This window comes from Homalodisca vitripennis, chromosome 7, assembly GCF_021130785.1.
Source record: "Homalodisca vitripennis isolate AUS2020 chromosome 7, UT_GWSS_2.1, whole genome shotgun sequence".
Taxonomy (NCBI): Eukaryota; Metazoa; Arthropoda; class Insecta; order Hemiptera; family Cicadellidae; genus Homalodisca; species Homalodisca vitripennis.
The window spans coordinates 129,358,482-129,380,550 of record NC_060213.1 but is presented as its reverse complement, the minus strand read 5'-3'; the positions used below and the strand labels follow the sequence as shown (position 1 = coordinate 129,380,550).

At 32.7% G+C, this 22,069-nt stretch overlaps 1 protein-coding gene across 7 annotated transcripts in view; it reads left to right on the top strand.

Annotated features, from left to right (window-relative positions):
- The window catches only part of LOC124366316 (protein polybromo-1), a 102,012-nt gene continuing 79,943 nt past the window's right edge, over positions 1-22,069 (top strand). For all 7 annotated transcript variants that reach the window (XM_046822768.1, XM_046822767.1, XM_046822770.1 and 4 more), the window contains exons 1-5: positions 1-132; positions 7,266-7,338; positions 19,197-19,318; positions 19,470-19,589; positions 19,873-19,998. In XM_046822768.1, coding sequence (XP_046678724.1) covers positions 7,284-7,338; positions 19,197-19,318; positions 19,470-19,589; positions 19,873-19,998 — 423 coding nt within the window. In that variant the 5' untranslated portion in view covers positions 1-132; positions 7,266-7,283. The remainder of the gene's footprint in view (positions 133-7,265; positions 7,339-19,196; positions 19,319-19,469; positions 19,590-19,872; positions 19,999-22,069) is intronic.

Below are 22,069 nucleotides of genomic sequence, written 5' to 3'. Positions count from 1 at the left end.
TGTAAACGTAAACATGGCCGTCGTTACTCGTTTGTAGTTGAATTTTGCCGATGTCTTATTAGTAAACGTTAATACCTGTTTTAAGTTATTAACTTCATCAACAAATATTCACTTCTTCTACAGAGGTTAAAGGTATATTTAGTGAGATAATTAAGTGTTTTGCATGAAATTTAGCTAGACCACAGATCAAACGGAAGATCTCTGAATAAAAAGTTTTAACTTTTTAGGAAGGGAGTAGGCTAGTCTAGTAAGCTTGAGCATTCTTATAGTTATATTCTATTATTATGTTGTAACCCTAGAACTGATAGTGTTATTGGTAGTAACTTGTAGCAATTACCTGTAAATTTCTCAAAATTGTCTAAACATTGTGTTGTGGTCTAAGCATGTCATATAGGTATACATGCTAAGTCTAAAGTTTAAATCATATTTAGTTAAAAAAATTCTGTCTAGGTTACATAGTTATGCTTGAAGTACATCTTTCATGTTAACCACTGAACTTTCTAACATTATTTTATAGTTATTTGTTTATTCTACTCACAGACTTAGACCTACTTCAGAACAAAATTATATAGGCTAGGTTAACCTGAATGGTTTTAAGGAAGCTTCATCGGAAACATTCATTTGGCTGTAGTATATTATGCACACTCAAGTGATCAATAATATCTATTCCTCAATTAGAATGATTTAAATGCCGTCAGACGTGTGTTTACCCCCATAATACAATCTTAAAAGTCTATAACGTAATTCAGTTCAACATTATTGTTCCAAAGTAATTGAAACAAAGTTAAATCATGTGTGTGGTATTTGTGTAATGGCCACTTTAGATGGATATACTGATGTTTGTCAATACCACTTACAAAATAACATATTGAATTATACGTTCCTGTAACCTGTTACCATGGTAGCATACTGTTGTTTGTCAATTACCTATTACAAAGTAACTTGTTGAGTTATTACGTTCATGTGACCTATTACCTTGGTAGCATATTAGTATAGAAAAATTTAACTAACTCAATACAATGTAACATAGACTGATAAACTATTAAATTTATAAATGGGTTAATTAAAAAATGACTATAAAACATAATATTGGGTAGCTGTGTCTAAAACAACGCTGAGTACAGTCCGGGAACTTTCTTATACCCTAGTACCTACTTAAAATATCGTTGTCCCTAATAGTCTATCAATATTTTACTAAATTAGGTATCCTATTATTTGAGAGACGTGTTTTGTTCGTCACGGTTCAAAGGTGGTGCTAAGCTTGTGCACTGATGGCAGGAGGCATTAACCCTTTTAACCCCAGCCATTTTTCCATGGACTTGCCAGAAAGCCCATGGCGATAAGGGACCGTAGTGCAGAATTGAGGGAAAATTCATCTAGTTTTCTTATTTTTGAAGATAATTTTTAGGTTTTTGTTTTAAATTGTTCACAAATAAGTGTACTCTTAGATGTAATAGTTAAAAAGTACTTTTACAGAATAATTTGTTTTTTTAGCGTATTTATACATAAAATTTTTTTTATTTTTTTTTATTTTTTATAGTTTGGACATACATAAACGGTAGAAAAAAAATTGTAGCCCCTGAAAAATGAAGCAATTTTGTTGTACACATATTTCTTACTACACACACAAAATTTTAAGAACTCCTTGATAAATGCAGGAGATATATCCAATTAATTGTATTGTTGCATAAGCACTTCTTCATATATTTCCACATACACGTCAGTAGAAGTATACAGATATGTTTACTTGTTTTTGCACTTTTGAAATAATAACAATTGTAAAATAACACAAACTGATTGTAATGGTTTGTAAGACTAAAACTTGTTTAATTTTTCAAAAAAGTAAAAGAAATAATATTTACAATATATACATTTTATGGTACTTTGGGAATGGGGTCAGATTCCGTTATATGCCCCCAACGCTTAAACCTTTTTCAATGAACTTAGAACGTTATAAAACGATGTAGTTGAGTAACAGAACTAACATTCCATTAATCAACAAGCATTTCCAGGTATTGTGATCGGTATTTTTGTCGCTGTTATCTTATCTTTCTTGAGAATCCCGATTACGGCAGGCCGCGCGGCGGGACTCTGCAATCACTTATCTACTACTAGACCGCTCGACTTTGACCTCTGTCTGAGGATGGGGAGGGGTTTGCAATAAGACAATTCCTGTTTTATATTGACGAAATATTGTTCTACGCTAATCTAGTAATCAGTAGAAGCAAAATGTCAAATAACGATTCATGTATGGGTGTGGTCGGTATAATCCCAAAGTACCAGTGTTTATCAAAGTGTTTTCACTCACTGGTAACTTTTATCTACGACGTTTACTCATGTTTTTTTACTAATAATACAATAAATCACACGAAAAACAACCGCTTTCAATCACGCAAACTAATTGAGGTTATAAGTTAGCATACAACAACAATGCAACTGAAGTCGTCTGACAACTTACATCGACAAATAAACTACGCTCATTGACGACGAAATACGATGCCAATTGGAAGGTTTATTGTTTTTGCATGTAGCCCGTTTCTTCACCGACTACTATACCGAAACTGATGGCATTTGGACATATTATTAGCCAGCTACATTAAATTCTCGAGACGTCCGGTATATCGGACGTTGGGCATTTTAGCTAGACCACCTCTGTCCGATATGTCGGACGCCGGGGCTAAAAGGGTTAAGTTACTGTACTGGGGGCCTCACTAGTTTATTTTTGTAGGTTTTTATCTTTAAGAATTTTTGGACTTTAATTAGTTTCTGTTTTTTTGTCCATTCATTTTTTAAACAGATACTGTGAGGTGGATTAGTATATTTATCAAAATATCATAATCAGAGATCAATTTGCCGGCTGCAAAAGTACCTTTGACTGCAATTGCTAGGTTTAGAAAAGGAGAAAAAGGAAGGTAACAATGTAGGTGGGGAATTGCTCATTGGTGGTGATAAACTAAGAATATCCTGCATGATACTGCATATCTCCGATTAAGAGATCAAACTTCTATTTCCCTCGTATTTCAAAATGTAGCAACGCAAGATTGTAGATTTTTAAATGGTTTTGTACATTTGGTACTGCATTGTGTATTTTAATGGATTTTAACTGTTTTGTTGTATTTGCTGTTAAAACACAAAGAACTGAAATACGTGTTCCTGCCCATTGCATATACAAATCATATTAAATACTTATTACTATACGATAACACTTTGTGATCATAGAATAAAAACTACTTCATTTAGCATCTCACTGAGCAATTTAAATGATTTCTTAACCGTACTTTGATACATTACAAAAAAACCATAAGTGCATCCAGAGGGCAGTTTGGGGGTTGTCACCCTTTCTCTATGTCAAGTTATATTTAAATGTATTCAAACAGTAAATGTGGTTGTAGTCAAACCATGTTTCACAGTTCAATTTTGTATATAATGTTTATGTTGGCAATAAAACAGCAAGAAATCACACTATACATACTATAGGCTACGGCTACATAATACATCACATGGCTCACTCCTTAGGCATTTTTCATGGAAAGATAAGTCCACCTGCTACCCATGTAGAGGTTTCACAAATACATTGTAACCACTGTCGCTGTCATACTTCCCGTGCTTTAAGCGAGAGACACTGAATAATGACAATGAACGCCAACCAGTCATTTCATTGAAGAGCTGTGTTAGTTCACTTAATGACTATACCCGTAATATCTATGGAGACCATGTTTTGTCCTGTTGACGTTTTTGTGCATGCCGTCTCTCTCCAGACTATTGCCATTAGACCTACGGTCGGGTTGTTTCCTATCCAGGACTTACGAGTTTACACTTGGAGATTATGCCCTTAGGGACTATGTTTTTAAACATTTATTTCTTTATTACGTTTCCTGCTTCAAATATCCAGGCAGATTTTATAAGGGTTTGAGTTCTTTGTGAATAGAGAGAATTTTTTTTTTATTTAGGAATAACAACTTGTTTTCGTGTTGCACATTGCCGTAGTTGTATGCGTCATTGTGTTTTTATTATCACATCAAAGCAATCTACAGGGATTATTTTTTAGAGCTTATTTAGTTATAAAACAGTGTTGACTTAAAATTTTTTTAAGAAAGGAGAGATCAATCTCCTTTTTATCCTTATTCTGCCCATCTTCATGAACCACTGTGCCTGTGCAAGGAACTTATCTAACACAATAAGGGGGAGAGTCGATGCAGTACAAGGTTGATGATACTGATAAAAAGTGCTACAGTCACATACAGGATTTGAACCTGCGCTATCTCAAGCTCTCTGTCTTACACCACTCAACTGTATCGGTGGCACTCCCACGAATTCAGTTTATTTACTAGTACATTAAAAAAAAAAAAAATTTTTTAAACCCATTAAAAAAGGACATGTAATGAAGTAATTTTTCAATTTTTATTTAAAACCTTGAATTAATCTAAAATGACGCATATTTTACTTTTACAAGAATTCAGTTATTCTTTTTATGAATATGATACATTAGAAGTGGGTATGAATGAGACTGAATGAATGCTAAAACTATATGTCGGAATGTGTATTGTGGTGGTATAAATACAAAATTTATTTTGGTACTTTGGGATTATACCGACCACACCCAGACATGAATCGTTATTTCACATTTCGTTTCTACTGATTACTAGATTAGCGTAGAACAATATTTCGTCAATATAAAACAGGAATTGTCTTATCGCAAACACCTCCCCATCCTCAGACAGAGGTCAAAGTCGAGCGTCTAGTAGATAACGTGATTGCAGAGTCTCGCCGCCCGTTCAGCTGGTGCATCGCTTTGTTGTACTTCCGTGTTTTACCTCTACATTTCTCCAAACACACAAAATTCAACAAAAACAAACATTTACCAAACTAAACTTTTTATTAAAAAAACACTCAAAACTTGTTTTTATTCTTGATCACATTCCGCCACCCAAAAATGCGAGTGCCTCCGGCCATCAGCGCGGGCTTCGACAGCACCTTCGGTGCTGCCCCGCGCTGATGTCGACGAAAGAAAAACATCCCTCGAGATAGTACCTATCAGTAAAATATCAAATTCTAGAGGGGCTAATCAGAAATATAAATTGAATTGTAATGGAAAGGCAATGATGTACCGTGCAAATCACGTGATGCCGCGCGGCCTGCCGTAATCAGGATTCTCGAGAAAGATAAGATAACAGCGACAACAATACCGATCACAATACCTGGAAATGCTTGTAAGTTTGTAATTTTGTAATTGAAGAGTTGTTTTTTCGTTCTATCATGTTTGTTTCTATAAATTTCTATTTTTGTGTTCTTCATACTGGTGTGGTCGGTATAATCCCAAAGTACCTTTATTTTAATTAAAATTCATAGACGTTAGCTATACATGTCAGCATGTTTCCGTTATAACCAATTTGACTTTGACTTCATATAGATATTAAATACTCATTCATGTATCATTTTTTTAAAAAGGTATAAAACTCTCAGTCCACATTGGTAAATGCTTTTAATTATAGTAATTATGGCTATGGTGTGGAGAAAGATTACATGTCTAAACTCGCCAGTCTACAATAGGAAACATCGACATATAGGTAACATCATCGTATTAAGCGGGCGAATCTTCAGAGAGACAACCTCCAAAAACTAGTCTTCTAAGTGTTAACATTGTTTGCCAATGGCGCAGTTTAGCGGGTACGGCGGTTATCGCAAGATAACCAGATCAAGCAACGTCGAGCGTGGCTGCTGCTTGGATAGTTGACCGCTGAGCGATCCTGTCCTTGCAAGCGGCCCGCCTGCCCGGCCATTGGTGGTGGTTCGGAAGTCACCTTTAAGCCGTTGGTCCCCAGGTTAAGTGTTAGAGAGGGCTTCTTAGCCCTAACTTCGCCTGGTAAAATAAGACATTCTTTACTTTTTACTTTACTTTTTTATTGTTTTAATCACTTTTGTTGGTAGTGCCGCCGATAGTGGTAGTAGTTACTGGAAAAATAAAAGTTCAGTTTTAGAGTGGTAATTTTACTATTTTGAAATCTTTATTCTTTATTATTATCTCACTTGTTTTAACAGTTACGGTTTTTTTTTTTATTGTGTGCCTGTTAGAAATATATAAATATAAATTAAAGTAGTAAAACATTTGCTTTAATAGCCTACATATAAAAATAAAATGATGCAATAATTCGTCTACATTGATTTTATAACATATTTGGATCAAATGTTCACAAAAATCTGCAGGACACAATCAAAGTGAGAAGATATTGTGGTCTTTTATATAATATTTGATTGGATTTTGTGTTTTTTTTTGTAATCCGTTTACTGCAGGATGTCTATTCATGGCCAACAGGTGATTGGTAAATAATTGACCTATTATTTTTTATTATTTTTACAATTATTATTTCAAATCACTACATTTTTTGTTGTTGTACTTTGTGTATGAAAATCCGCAGTTAAGTTAGCAATAAACAATAACGAAATATTGTGGTTTTGTATATAGTAATTAACTTGAGGTTAATGTTTACATTGTCTAAGTTCATCACCAGATGTCTGCTGTACCTACAAGCGGACATAAACACTGCTCAAGGCTAAAAACTTTCCAATTAATAATTTTTGTTAACATGATAATTTGTTTAGTTTTATATAAATATATCCTTTTATAAGAAGTATAAATGTGCTCCAGTATTGTTTAGTTTCCAATACATATAAGTAGGCTTAATACAAATACTGCTTATATTTTTACTGGTAAAAGACAAATATTCTCTTCTAAGTCTACTTTATAATTTATAAAATCAAGGCAAAAGGGTAGTGGAAATGACTTCTTAGTAGTTCTTAAGATTTAACAATTTTCCAAAGCCTCATCTAATCCCTTTAAAGTAACGTATTAATTATTATTCTTGGCTTACTTTATGTTTTATCTAGCGGTCTCCATAAAGTTCCAATTTACACTGGAATTATAGAAGTTTCTATGGAGCATAACAGAAAAATATGTGAATCAAATTTGCCTTTTTGAGTATTTATTTTAAACATTTTAAAAGCTTAGCTCCTAGCTTTTGTACATTTTTTGGAGGATGACCTCCCGATCCCCAGTAATAATAATCCCTCCATTTGTGAATCATCCTATGCACTTATTGTAAACACTGAGATCAGAGTGAAACAGAACACCTACATACTTCTCGAGCCTGGAGTTTTACACATTGTTCAACTATTTGCCCTTCAGACACTTCGTATGCATAGATTTAGGAGATGCTCCTAACAATTTGCTTATGGAATTGATAACTGCAGATCTTTTGTTTAAATAGGTTTCCAGTTATTTCGACATGAGGCCAAAGTCCACAGCAAGCGACTCTGGCGGAACCCCGCCTGTGAAAAGAGGTAAGTACGTAGAAAAGTTACCTTAAGTTTGTTAGTTGCTTAGTCACAGTAATAAATATTGCAAAATATAAATGTACATCCAAGCACTATAAAACAATAAGAACCCTCCTATCATTTATGATGATTATTATTTTATCAAACAAGTGTATATTTTTATCCGTGGTATTATTATCTATACAGTCTCCAAATTCACAGCAGTGTACAACTATATAAACTCTCACAGTCATCAAATTGATAAAAATATCTTGTGTATAGTTGTCCATTTATCTATGCTACTTTGTGTGTATTTGTATCTCATAAGTAAGTAAATTTACAGGAAAGTTTAAACGGAAGACTTCATCTACTTTTTAAAATATGATTTTAGAATTTCACACATTTTCTGTAATTTTTTTCCAATATGGTGGCAACTTTGAAATTTCTTATGGAAAACACCATTGTTTTCATGTAATTTTCTATTTAAAGATAACATTTAAAAAATATTTTTTGCAATTTTTGTTAACTTGCTCATTACAAATGACATGTTTTAACACCTTACAACTGTGTTCGAATACCAACAGTGAAGGTGCTAATATATTAGAGAACCATTGTGTGAGTAATTTAAAGAATAATGAAAAGTAAAAGATGATTGAGTTCAAATATAAAAACGTAATTAATAAATTGCCAACATGAGTATTAGATACTACGAAGTAATGATCACCACTGCTTTATATTTATCATACCATTGGAGATAAAACTTTACACATCGATACTAGACATTAGTATCTACTTTTTCATGTAAATATCCTATTTTTCATCATATCAGGAGACGACCATCAAGGATCGAGTAAGAATAAAATCTAAGAATGAGAGCATAGGTCGAGTAGTATATAAAGTTAAAGGTATCTGGTGTGAGTACACAATACAGCAAATCTGATCTGTAACGGTTCAATCTATACAAAATTAAGACATATCGTTTCTTTTATCCAGTGACGATTGTCTAATTCTTACTAGTTAATGAGAACTCATTACATAAAATCTGATCTGTAACAGTTAAATCTATAAAAAATTACGGCTTATATTGTTATATTGTTCTTTTATCCAGTGTCGATTGTTTAATTCTTACTAGTTAATCCTTTGAGTGCCAAGGGCCGATGTCGGCCTGCTAGGGATGTCTGAAAGTGCCAAGGGCCAATTAGATCGGCTTTTCAAATATTTATTATTCTGTTACTAATTGTTGACATATATGGCATTGTACTTAGTCTCAAATTAAAGCTGAAGAAATGTACAACAAAATGTACATATCCACAATTTGTCATTATATAGTATTTGTTATTGTACTGTAAGTGATATCTCAAAGGCAGTGGCTGTGAGCCTGCCCACGTGTAACTAATTGTGACTTTTGTAAATAGTATATTGTATATAGTCTTTACTGAATAAGTATAACTGACGTAGACTACTAGTAGCATACTTTATGTGTGATGGAACATTATTTATTTTGACATCATGCCTGAAACAAACTAACAAAAATGTGGCGAGTCTTTTATTTTGTAATGAAAATGAAGTAATGTAAGTTTAATTAATTTTACAAAACTATGTGCTGTGAATGATTTTAAAAATTGTTTTCTCATTACATACATATCAAATCAAATAAAAAAATATCCATCTTGATTCAATTTCATACAGTTTGTAAAAGCTATTTGCAAAATATGAGAGTTGTCTTTTATACGGGTGCAGATTTTAGAAATTGCGCACTAACACAAAAATATTCTAAATTCAGTTATACTGGTACCTAATTTTTTAAAATATGGTATATTATTGTTCCTATTTATATAGAAAATAATATAAAGGATGTGTAAAAATAAATAAACCACATAATATTACAATTTTTGTACCAGTATTAACCCTTTGAGTGCCGCAGCGTCTACATAGTAGATGTTGTTAAATGTGCATAAATTGCCGGCATCTACCCAGTAGACGATTTGTATTTAATTAATATCACATATAATTCATTTTTGTTTTGACAAATAACTTATTTCACGGCAATCTACAAGTTTCGAACAATCGATTGTGATTGATTTTTATTGTTCACCGCCCCCTTGTAGTTATTTGCCATCAGAAAAAAAAAACAGATGACGCAATAGTTGGTCAGCTGCTATTTGTTGCCATTAACTACACAGTTTCGTTTGTTGTGTGTTTACATTGTGCTAGTTTCGTGTGTTTATGATGAAAACTGTTGTTATTACTATTCTGCAATTGTGTTCAGTAAAACTTACAATGCATTTATAAACTTCTTTTTTCGTGTTTAGTGACGTATATTTTATTGTTGGATTGGTGATGAAGCAAAACGCAAGTTCCAATCAAACTATTGATTTTAGGTGAAGTAAGGTTATTTTGTAGGCCTGTGTATATTTTTATATACTTTTTATATAATTAGTATTTTACAGTCGTCTTACTTCATTGAGTGAAATAGGATAGTTATAATATTGTTTCTAAACTTTTGACAAACTTGAACAAAAATTGCTTTTTGTTGTATTTTGTATATATTGCAGTATCTGGTTAAATATTACTGTAACACACCATATTATGCATGATTTTTGTTCAGTTTTTCATGCTCTTTCATATGGTATAGCTAAAAAAAATTTAAAAAAAATATTGTATAAATAAAATTTTAGTTCAAACTTGAAATTTATTTTTTTTCATTTTTTAGTTTTTTGTTATAACCTATATTCTTTTTGTGTATATAAAAATAAAATTATAATATTATATGGAAAAAATACCTTGTTTTATAACACACAAACTAAAAAAAAATTATTCAAATCGGTTGAATAGTTTTTTTAATATAGTTTTTTCCACACACGCTTGCAAAACAGAAGGAAATGCTCCGGCAATTTATACGCATGACTTGGGAAAATATGCTGTGGCACTCAAAGGGTTAAAAATATTAAAAAACTACATTTGTTATTGAAAAAAAGTTTACATGTGTTATCATTCACATATATATGTAATTTAGCCCAGTTTTCTCCCTACGTAATACAACAAAAATCATCTTGTTATGTTTATTTTTGATAAAGTTAAAAATTATTTAGCAGACAGTATACAAACATCACAAGAATGTTTGGCACTGAGAGAAGTGAACTGTCAGAAATGCTTCACACTGGCTTGCCATCCCGTCAAAAGTGCTTGGCACTCAAAGGGTTAATAAGAACACAATGCAGCAAATCTGATTTATAACAGTTCAATCTGATTTATACAAAATGGCTTACGTTTTTCTTTAATCTAGTGTCGATTGTTTAATTCTAACTAGTTAGATGAGGGCAGATATGATTGACATTGGCAGAAAGACGGCAAAAAGAATACTGCACGAGGATTTGCAAATGAAAAAGTTTAAATGAAAAAGTGGATAAAAAATCTTTTTATTTTAGTAAAGGAGAGCTAGATTTATTTTAGATGGAAATTACTCTGAATTGTGGAATTATTATCTAGTGCTGATCATGATTTGGTAAAGAAGTTTAAAGTTCGAATACGCGATATTTTAGTATGATTCAGAAATGAATTTATGCATTGGATGAAGCAAACATCACTAAGGTTGAATAAAGATTTGAAAAAAAACACATTAAAAAAAGAAAAACGGAAAGGTAATTCCCGTTTTAAGCCTTATTCTGTATCTACTGACCTGTGCGAGGATCTATCAAACAGAAATGGGGGAGAGTCAATACAGTTCATGGTCAGTGGTACTGATAAAAAAGCTACGGTTACAAACAGGGTTTGAATGTGCACTAAAACAGAAGTGCATGGTCCTTTTTCTTAATACTGTCATCATGATGATTGGGTACATCAAAGCCAAATCAAGAGCACTGCATTGTGATCATGGTCTTACTTATCACAGCAACTTTATCTGTATAATTTCAATTCCTTGATTGCATTGTTGAACAATGTACAATGTGTATACTAATTCGCAGCTGAAAACGTTTTATTTGCTGAAAATGTTATAAGTCTGAAAACACAAGCCTCTACCTAGCTCTTCGTTAGTCTTGTAACTTGTATTTGTGGCTCAAATAAAATAAAAGTTGAATTTCATGTACCGAAACCTCAAAGAAATTCAGAGCAGAACAAGTTGGTATTTTACAAAAATACTTTTAAACTGGTCAGTTTTCCATCCTCAACGAGAATTTTAAGTACGAGCCTCTCATGCTGATTTATTTTTCTATTGCTTACTGAAGAGGAATCTGGTAAGATTTCTGTTCAAATAGTCTTTTGCCTTGTTTCAATTATACTTCATTCATGTTTTGTCAGTAAATGTTTGTTTGAATATTATTCTTTAACCCTTTTATTGTCACTTTATCGATATATGCGAAAATTGCAGTGCCATGCTATTCCAAAATGTAGAGCTTTAGGAAATACTTTGTGTTATCTTTATTTTCTTGAAATTTTTACCATGTTTTAAAAAATAAACTGGGCTTTAAAAGAAATATAAAAATGTTCATTAATATTTTATCATGTATGTACAGAGTAGAAAAAAATGGAAACACTTTCACAATTTTAGTATGGCATAACTTGTACAAGTGCAATTTTGTACGTCACCGTTGGTACCAAGAACCTACTTTTTGAGGCCATTAGCAACATTTCATCTTTTCAGGGCAACGGCTCATGAGGATTCGTACGAAATTCATCGTATAAGCATAGGTTGAGTTTGAAATTAGATGAAAGGTCTATGATCAATTGCCGCAAAACGGACCTCAAAAGGTTGATCCTATCCAGTGTACGGGCTATTTGAATTTCAATAGCAACTAATTTGAAGGAAACAGGGTTTTTTCCGAACATTTGCCTTCGTTCAGTGAAACAAAAAATCAGTAACACTACGTTTCGAGATCTGCAATCTGATCTCTTCTTCAGGCAATTACTAACCTAACACATAATTACAAACTAGGTTAAAATAAACAAATCATTCCAAAGCGTTGTAGCACGCCTTTTTGTTTCACTGAACGATGGCAAATGTCCGCAAAAATCCTGTTTCCTTCACAATCCTTTCATCGTCAAAAATAAACTTCAGACAAAGAACTAATTTGATTAATTATTTCTCTACATTTTCATGGTATAAGTAAATTATACTGATTAAAAATTACACTTTATGGAATACAATTATACAAAATAGCTAAACTTTCAAATTACCTATGGAAGAAATAACCATACGTTTTACAAAATATGCTCAAACTTTTCTCCAAATGTTTGTTGGCAATGTGCTAGTCTGTGATAAAAACAAACTGTCACATTTTGTAACATCCTGGTGTAATTATTCTTACTTCTTCCAATATTAGATTTGTTAGCTCCTCAATGTTGGCTGGTTTAGTTTTAATACACGTTTTATTTTAAAAAGCCTCACAATAGCCTCTAATGGATTAAGAACAGGTGATCTAGCTGGCCACTCGACGATACCCTGACCAATCCAACGATTAGGAAACACTTTATCTAATAGATTGCGCACAAGCAAATAGTAATGGGGTGAGGCTCCATCTTGCTGAAACCATATACTGAATGAAAATTTGGTCTCAGCAATTACACTTTGGAATGATTTGTTTATTTTAACCTAGTTTGTAATTATGTGTTAGGTTAGTAATTGCCTGAAGAAGCCAACTAATTGGCAGCATATGAAAATTAAGCTCGGTAAACCATAATAACAAGACTTCTGATGTCAGATGATATTCGCCTTTCTTTATTGTTTCTCGCAATAAACCATTACCACACCACTCTCACTTTTACACATTTTTTAAGGTTTTGTCAGTTCCGTCTCCAATCACTAACGGTCACATCACCAACTTCTAGATCTGTAGCCACAATTTTAATGGTCTTGCCATTGTCTAATCATTTTATTGCTTTCATTTTTCTTCCAGAGAAATCACACGCCTTTTTCGTTATCCACTCATGCTGTAACACTTTCCACAGCTAAAAACACGGGTAAACCGCAGTAACTCCAAATAACTTGTGCGACTGACTAGCAGTAGAAACGTATGTGGCGTTCCAGATATATGTCAACGTTGTAGTGTCACTCAGTGAAAGTTCATTCCCATAGCCTACGCTCAGACAAGCCTTCAAACAAACGTTGGGTGACCTATCATAAATCAACAACTGTTACCTCACCAAGAAGATATGTATTCTAAGAATTTACTACTCGGCCAAGCAACATCCAGAGTACATGCATCACAGATCGATATAGTTGCTAGTCACACGCATTATCTTATTATTGTACTGCTGCTGCTTGGTTTATAATAAAACATCACGCTTTCTCACATTTCTTTTGTAAAATTTAATTCTCCAATCAAAATCATCCTCTGCAAGTTCTTGGGTTAGGGTTACTTTACAGGGAGTGGTACTTGTATTTGTGTAAAACATTCAACACTGAGGTATGGCTTATATCATGATCTTCAGCAGACTTTCTGGCCAAAGTGCAGGGATTATTAACAAATGTTTGAAGTACATCTAACGCTTTTAGTTCATTGATTGGTTTAGGCTTGCCATATCATTTGCGATGTTTAATTATTATAGCTTCTTTAAATCTTTTGACTATCCTAAACTGATTTGTTGACTCACTGATTGGGGATCAATTGAGAAAAGTAACATTAAACAAATGAGCTGTTTCTTTATAGGGACGAACTAGATTTTCATACCCACGCATCATAAGTAGCGTTATTATCTCAAATTCACTAAGAGACATAGCTATTGAAACTACAATAGAATGTAAACACTTGAATAAAAAATACCTACAACTATCGCAGTACCTTCTATGAAAAACTTAATTTAACTATGGACGAAATAATTAGATTACACTAAAATATAAACTGATTGTAAAAATACTGAACTGAAAATAGAATTTTCCAGTGATAATTTATTTGGATTGCCTATACCATTGTCTAGCTTGGGTCTGCTAAAAAGATTGGACCTTGACCTGTTGATAGGAGGAAAAATGGAATTTGATGTTGATTGCTGGTTAGGTTAAAAAAATTGAAAAGTCTAATTAAATACAAAAACCAAATTTCTGAGTTTCAACTAAGATATATTCCCAAGTTTTATAATTCCTCCCCTCCCCCCCAGAGCTTTCACAGTAGAAAGCAGAAAATCTCTACAACAAGTATTGTGATATCTGTATGATGCCTGTCTATCTGCAGGACATCTTAAGGATGAAATGAGCTATAGGCATAAAATTTTGCATGCAATCTGAGCGAAGCGTGTTATGCGACACGTGTTGTGGTGTCCTCCTTCCTGCCTTGTGTACATTGTGGTAAAAACAAAGCATTTACTTTGCAAAATAAGAAAAAATGTATTGGACTCGTCACCAACTAAAACAATAAGTGGAACGCTGCGGCTGCAAGTCTAAACAAAACAGAAATAAAAAAAATGAAATTTGAAATACCCATCTGTATCACCTGGCAGAGAAAGAATGAAAAACAATTAAGTAAAGAATTTGGGTTTTAACTGTATTGGCCAGAATACTGTCAAATTAGTGAAAAAATTTGTGCTACAAGAAATTTGTAGCGTCGATGTCAGTGCTCCAGCAGTTTTCGCAGTAATACGGACTATCGCTCACAGCGGTCCTTGACACTAAAAGGGTTAATTTATTCCAATTAATGAAATTGTACTTTTTGATTGTTATAAAATGTTTTAACATTTTGGACCTGTTTCCAAGTCCATAGGCCTTAGCAATATCAGTGTTCCTTTTATTAATGTTTTAATGGTTGGATACCTTTTAATGGAGGCTATCAATAACTGCATGTGTCTTTGTTGATTGTTTTTATTAGGATATAGTTTAAACTTAACCCTCCAAGTGATGACTAAACCACTTCAAAGTGCTAGGCCATTTTCGAGCATATGACATATCTTTTTTAAACAACTTTTTATATACGTACATATGTTCAAATTGCATGTATTACATATGGTTTTTTTACACAAACATATGTTCTATAAGATCAAGTAAAAATAAAAATGCTTATCTTTTATCATAAAAAAATCTGGTACTGCTAACCGGTTGTGTAGTTCTTTATATTTTTATTTTTCAAAATCCTTGACGTATAGTTTTTACAAAATGTAGTAGTCCTAGTTCTAAAAATATGCAAAATGTTCCAAATATAATGCTGAATAAGAAAAATATCACTTCTTAACCTTTTGCACAACATATCACAATACTAATTGGTAAAAAACAAAACAATGTTTTTTCGCAAAAATTTTACTAAAATATTTACCACATCAACAAGTGGCAGTAAGTAGTTGAATAGTGATTATTGCCTCAAAATAAACATATATTTAGTTACTGATATGAGTAAAAGTAAGAAAAATGACAGATAAAGTATTAAAAATACAAAAAAAAATGGCTTGCATACATATTTACATTAGACTAAAAAAAATTAGTCTGAGTCACTCTCTGGTGGGGGTGCTGCTTGCATCGCTATCATTTCCACTCAAATCGTCATCAAAACAGCGCCTAATGGCACTTGAATTACTAAGTTCACTCATAGCACAAATAATTACTCAATAAACAATAATATAAGTCACTTACAAATCAAAAGAACGAAGCAAAACAATAACGTCACAGAGCGTCGGCCGCAAGACGACCGTAACGGACAAACACGCATCGAAATCAGCTGACTATTCTTCTTACTCTTCCTCGTAAACTTCTGAATTACATAGTTCTAATTACGTTACTTGATAGGGAATTTATTCCTATATGTAGCCTTATAAACCACGTCGTTATTGAGCGAACCGTTCGTCTGTGATATGAAAAAAACGAACATATCGCACAGTGCGATAGTAGCACTTTGAAGTGGTACGAACATATCGCACAGTGCGATAGTAGCACTTTGAGGGTTAAATTTTACAAAATTCTCCAATTTTTATGTAGATTTACTCTTGAACGACGTAGTTTCATTAGTTGATTAATGATACTACTTCAAGTTTCACGAAACTATTTGACGACTTCAGTCACATGGGATTATGTTAACGTTATAATTGTGGATATGTGTTGTAATTATATCTGGATACAAATCTTTAATTATTGTAATTTCAGTAGATGTGGCGACGAACATTAGAATTTTTGGCTTCAATTTTCTCTCTGTTGGATTAGTCAGTAAAATTTACCAAAGTTTGTTAATGTGTATTTATATATTTTTTCGATTATGTGGGCAAAAATTTCGTTTTGCTACTCATCAAAGTAACAGTTTGTTAGGAAATTATATAAATAATAACCTATAATTTGTATAGGTCTTCTGTAAAATGTTCATCTGATGCATTAGATACACACTATATTGATTAAACTAGCTTCAATCATAAATAGTCGAATGGAAATATTCTTTCATTATACAACAGCTGACGATTCTAAGAGTTCTCATATGCTATTTGAATGTAGTGATTTAAAGAATGATATGTGATTTTAAAAAATTACACAAGCTAAAATTATCAGGTGTTTTTTTTTTTTTAGAAAAAAAAAGTAATAGATAATGCGCCATTTGAATAATTGTGAGTAGGTACTCATTTGTCTTTATTTATGAGTGCCCACTTATGTTCAAGTGATTGCACGGACCAAACTGCAACGATCAGTGCTCTCACATTCTTGAGAAAAGTTTTGACTGAGTCGGTTCTCAAGTTATGAAGTGAATAGTGGTGTGTAGACGCTCAGCTGTGCCAGTCTCCTCTCGATGATTTTCCAATCTCCGCAGTGACAGACTCGCCCTTGTTGAGTAACTTATCGTAACTATGGCTAAGTTCATGCCGATTAGTAAGAGAAAACAATATGTTATCCCTCGTGAAACCCATGAAGACAAATTTAACCTTTCCAGCGTTATTGACGCGGATCCGCGGAGGGCCACTACAAGCTCAAAACGTTATTGCCGTGGATCCGCGTTTTTGCATTCTTTATTTTCTTACTGCTATGTTAGTTGAATATTTTGCTGTTAGATGGTTCTAGTCGTCATGCGACATACAGACGGGTTGCCCTGCCTCGAATTCTGTTACAATGGGAGTGGCAGTTGCTTCTAATTGGCCAAACACTGTCTAGCGGGCGTGGCCCCGCGCCTTTCACAAAGTCATTGACGGGAGCTCCCGTCAAGGCATCTAGCCAGTTGTTAGTGAGAAGCGTCCGGTACACGCATATGTATTTCGGTTATCGCTAATTTTCTGTTGTGTCTTATTCTTTTTAAAGTAAATTATTCATATTAAATACAGCAGTTTCCAGTATTTATTTAGTGTTTTTTACCATTATTCGTGTGAATGGCCTATCCAGACGATTCGGAATTTGAAGATTTGGTAATTCTGAGCAATTACTTGGTCAACCCCAAACTTTTTAATATTTTACTACGGTCATAAGGATGTTATCACAAAGCAAGAAACATAATTCAAGCCCTGCAAGGCTGTCCTACACGTTGCCGAGCGATAAGAAGGTTCAAAGTCCACGCGATAACAGTGGCTTGCGGGAGACGCGTGGAATGTCAGTTGTGACAGCCCGCCACTAAATAAACACTCTTTGTCTACTTTTGTATTCTTCTAATTTTATTGGTTTGTAATATAGTATACGTTTATCTATAAAACTGTGTTTCATTCCCATACTTACTGAATAAATTATAAAAATATTAGTGACAACTACACTGCTATTCTACGATATTCTCAAAAGTTAAAAATTATCCTAGGTAATCCAAAAAAGGCTAAACGAATTTTATTTACCGTTAAATAACTCTATTTTGACATACAGAAACGAAAATAAATTTAACTTTACACATTGGAAATTTAAAAAAATTGTAACTTTATCAAAGATCAGGTCTAATTTTTCATGACGCTTAAAGGGTTAAGTCACGATACAGGTTTGAAACTGAAAATGTTTAGTGGGTGAGTGAGCACTTTTTGGATGCCAATTGTGGTGAGGCTTTAAGAAATTTTCAAAACAATGAAACTTTCTGTGGTCTGGTCCAATGAAGTATAATTTTGGTCCTGCATTCCAAGCAGGTGTGTACGAAGTAGTCGGTTGTCACAGGACGTCTGTTACAAAGAGTTAAGAAACTGCTGTTGTTGGGAATAATAAGGTTTTAATTAAAATTCATCTGAATGCTATTAAATTGGAAATAGTTAATAGTGTGAGAAGTACTACTTTCTTCAGCTATTTGAGCCTTAAATGTACACACATTCCTGTAATAAAACTAACCCTTTACGGACAGGAATAAATAAACTGGAAACGATTCGCAAGCATAAATGTGCCGATGACTGTGAAGATTTTACGATTGTTTCCTGGCCAGGAATAGTATAAAACATCAGAATTTTGAGAAGCTCAGTTTTTTTTCTCTATTTTAGAAAGGAATCAATTAGGTTTGTTGTTAATTGGTAATTCTGGTTAAAACATTACCTCTTGGTTGATGACTCATTCGTTCGGAAAGCACACTTAATATTAATCACATCACCCAATATATCTTCACATTATTTCTGAGAGCACACTCAGAATTGTTCACATTACCCAATATTTCTTCACATTATTGTGTAGATTTGGGACTTGAAATATTTATTGTTTAACCTTTGAACCTGTTATATGTCTGGAAACTAATGAGGACTCCATAGTTTTATCTGAATTACTACTCACATTTTTATTCTAATTGAGGAATATTAATATGATTTTCAGGTACTGGTTTTCTGTATTTCCAAAATATTTCACACATATTAAATAAGATTTTGCTCTGTTCAAATATAGTTAGTTTTCAGTCAGAGCTTTATTAGAGTAAAGTGTGTTGGCCGAAGGATTTTGTTAGTTATTTGCAGATTTAATTTACTATTAACTAAATTGATTTTAGGCTGTACTAAAGTTATACACAGCAAGTTATGTTATCTTGCTTTGAACAAAAATGTTTTGTTTCCAGGACCCGGCAGACCTCCTTTGAAAAGGAGACGGACATCGTCGGTCGCAAGTGGGAGCAAGAAATCAGATGATGAATCAGATTCTCCTCAGGAACCCATGAGAAAAAGAAAGAAATTAGATCCAGTAAGTTTATTTTACAAAATTGCCAGATAAAACTACAAACTATTTTAATATAAAGAGAGAGGCATATGAATGAATTAGTCATTAATGCATTACAATCGAACTAACGATTGATCCATCTACATCAGTTTTAAGCATCCCTTCAATATTTCAGATGGAAATGGTGCACCAACTGTACGAGTTGATTCGCAACCACAAGAAGGACGACGGCACACTTCTCTGTGATGCTTTCATCCGAGTGCCCAAACGGCGTCAGGAGCCTGGCTATTATGAGGTGAGCGACTCACATTGAAATCCAATTTTACTAGTTCAACTTTTTAGGAATGCTAACAAATTTCTAAAAATGTAGTGTACTTTAGTTAGTATTTTTTAACATGCTGACCTTTATATCTTGAAAACACTAAAAAGACAGATTTAAAAAGCAACTAATTATACGTAAACAGTCTTTACTCTCTCAAAACCAGCTGTAAAATCACTTGGATTTTCCTTACTCTACGATCAGTCTGAAAAATCCTAATTGTTGTCTAGTGTTTACAGTAGAGTTGTGTGTTTGATAGGTGGTGTCCAATCCCATTGATCTCCTGAAGATCCAGCAGAAGCTGAAGACTGATGAGTACGAAGACTTAGATCAGCTTCAATCCGACATTGAGTTATTGGTGAACAACGCCAAAGCGTTTTATAAGGTTTGTTGTCTTATGAATAATAGTAATACATTTATTTCTGATTAGTGAGGAATGTGTTAACCCTTTTAACCCTGACGTCCGTACTATACGGACGTCGTAAAAATGGCGTCAACTCCTGACGTCCGTATAGTGCGGACGTGCACTTTTTATTACTTTACTGGTCACCTATTTCACCAAATGCTTTGAAATTTCACAGACTTGTGCACAAAGATATTTTGCATCGAAATATATTAGTTTGTAATGGTTTGACTTCGTATTTTGTCAGTCTGTGACTGAGCAATTGCAGTTCGTCTCGACTGACTGCTCACGCTTGTTGCAGACAGCTGTATATCACGTGGTTGTGAATATTCCGTTTTCTTCACAGTTTTAGGTTAAAGCAGTGTAAAGTACGGCAGTTAAAGTTTAGTTTATTATTTGTTTGATTTCAAAATGAGTAAAAAACATCGTTCAAAGTCTCCCGTAAGTGAAAATACACTAATTAGTAACCTAGTTGCAAATGGTGTGGATGTGATTAGTGACGACGATTTGAGTGATGGATATCTTGAAAACATTTTGTAGTGATGTAAATATTGTTTTAAAACTTTTTTTTTATTTAGATTATGAACAGTTTTAGTTATTTTGTCAGAAATAAACTTTGGTTTTATGTTTATTTTAAGTACTGTGAATGTCAAAGGTCTTGTTACATTGCCTTGCCCAGAAATGGCAAAAAGAAAAATTTACACGGCTTTACAAAAATTGATGTTACTCCACTTGTAAATAAGGTAGGCCTATAATTTTGGTTTCCTTTTATTAAGGATTAAATATATCATAAAGTAAATGGGTATTTTTGTGTCAAATATTTTTTTATCTATATGGTTTCCATGATCAAACTTGAAATTTTTTCATTTTTATTTATTTTTTATATATGTATATGTATGTAAAAAAAATTACTTTCAAAATAATAATTTTATTTGTATATTTCTGTAAGCTACATGTATAAAGAAGTAAAACAAAAAAATAATTACCTAAATATCTTAAAAGATAACTGAGTTATGAATTTTTTACAAAACCTTTACATTTTGTCTTGGGATTTCTGGCACATCACTTGATTTAATGGCCGGGGTTAAAAGGGTTAACTAGATATTTACATAATCTACATTCAACGTTTGTTTAATATTTTCTGCAAGGCCACAATCTATGTGAGGCAAGGAAAATTGTCTATATTTGTAGCGATTTCTCTATTCATTTTTGAAGAGAAAAATAGATTATTTACTGTTTTTATTGGTGTATTAAGTTTTTTTTTGTTAATTTTTGGATTAAGCCTTAAAACTCATTACATAGGCTTAATGTGAAGTGGCTCAGTAAACGTTTGGATGGTTCCTATTTCACATGTTTTATTTTTTTGGTATATTTAATTGTATGTTCTCTTTAGGGACCAATATTAATGGGGTTTGTTTTTTAATTATATATTGATGCTTATTTAATTAATATATATGGGGGTTCAACAAAAATTTTGTTAATTGAAAGACATTAGCTGTTTTGACATGTTTAGTGCTCCCAGTTTGTGCAGGCATACCTTTAAAGTGGTCATGCTCACTTATGAGTTAACGGATTTCATTGAAAAAAGTACTTTTGGAATTGTAATACAAATTTTAAAATAATTGGCATCTTGTAAATTTGTTATAATAATACTGTTTTTTTTTTATTTGCATTTTAAAGTTTTCAACAGGTCCCATTTTGTTTGTTAATCACACCATTATTTTTTAATTTTTCTCTTATTTGTCACAGCCTATGTGCAAGTTTGGTATCTGTAGCTGTACTGGTTCTGGAGTTTTAATTTTTTTAAATAAAAATACAAAATACAAATTTCTCGACTTATGTTTGTATAATATAATTTTGTTTGAAATGATGAGTACTATCATCTACAGAAGTTTGTGAACCCTTTTCAAAACACTTTGTACATTAAATTATACACAAAAGTACAGTGTAAATATAAACTTAATAAGATATGCAGTTGCAAATGTTGGACAACAAATTGTATTCATTATTCCTCAAATACTGTACATTTTTAAACAATATAATTAATAATTAA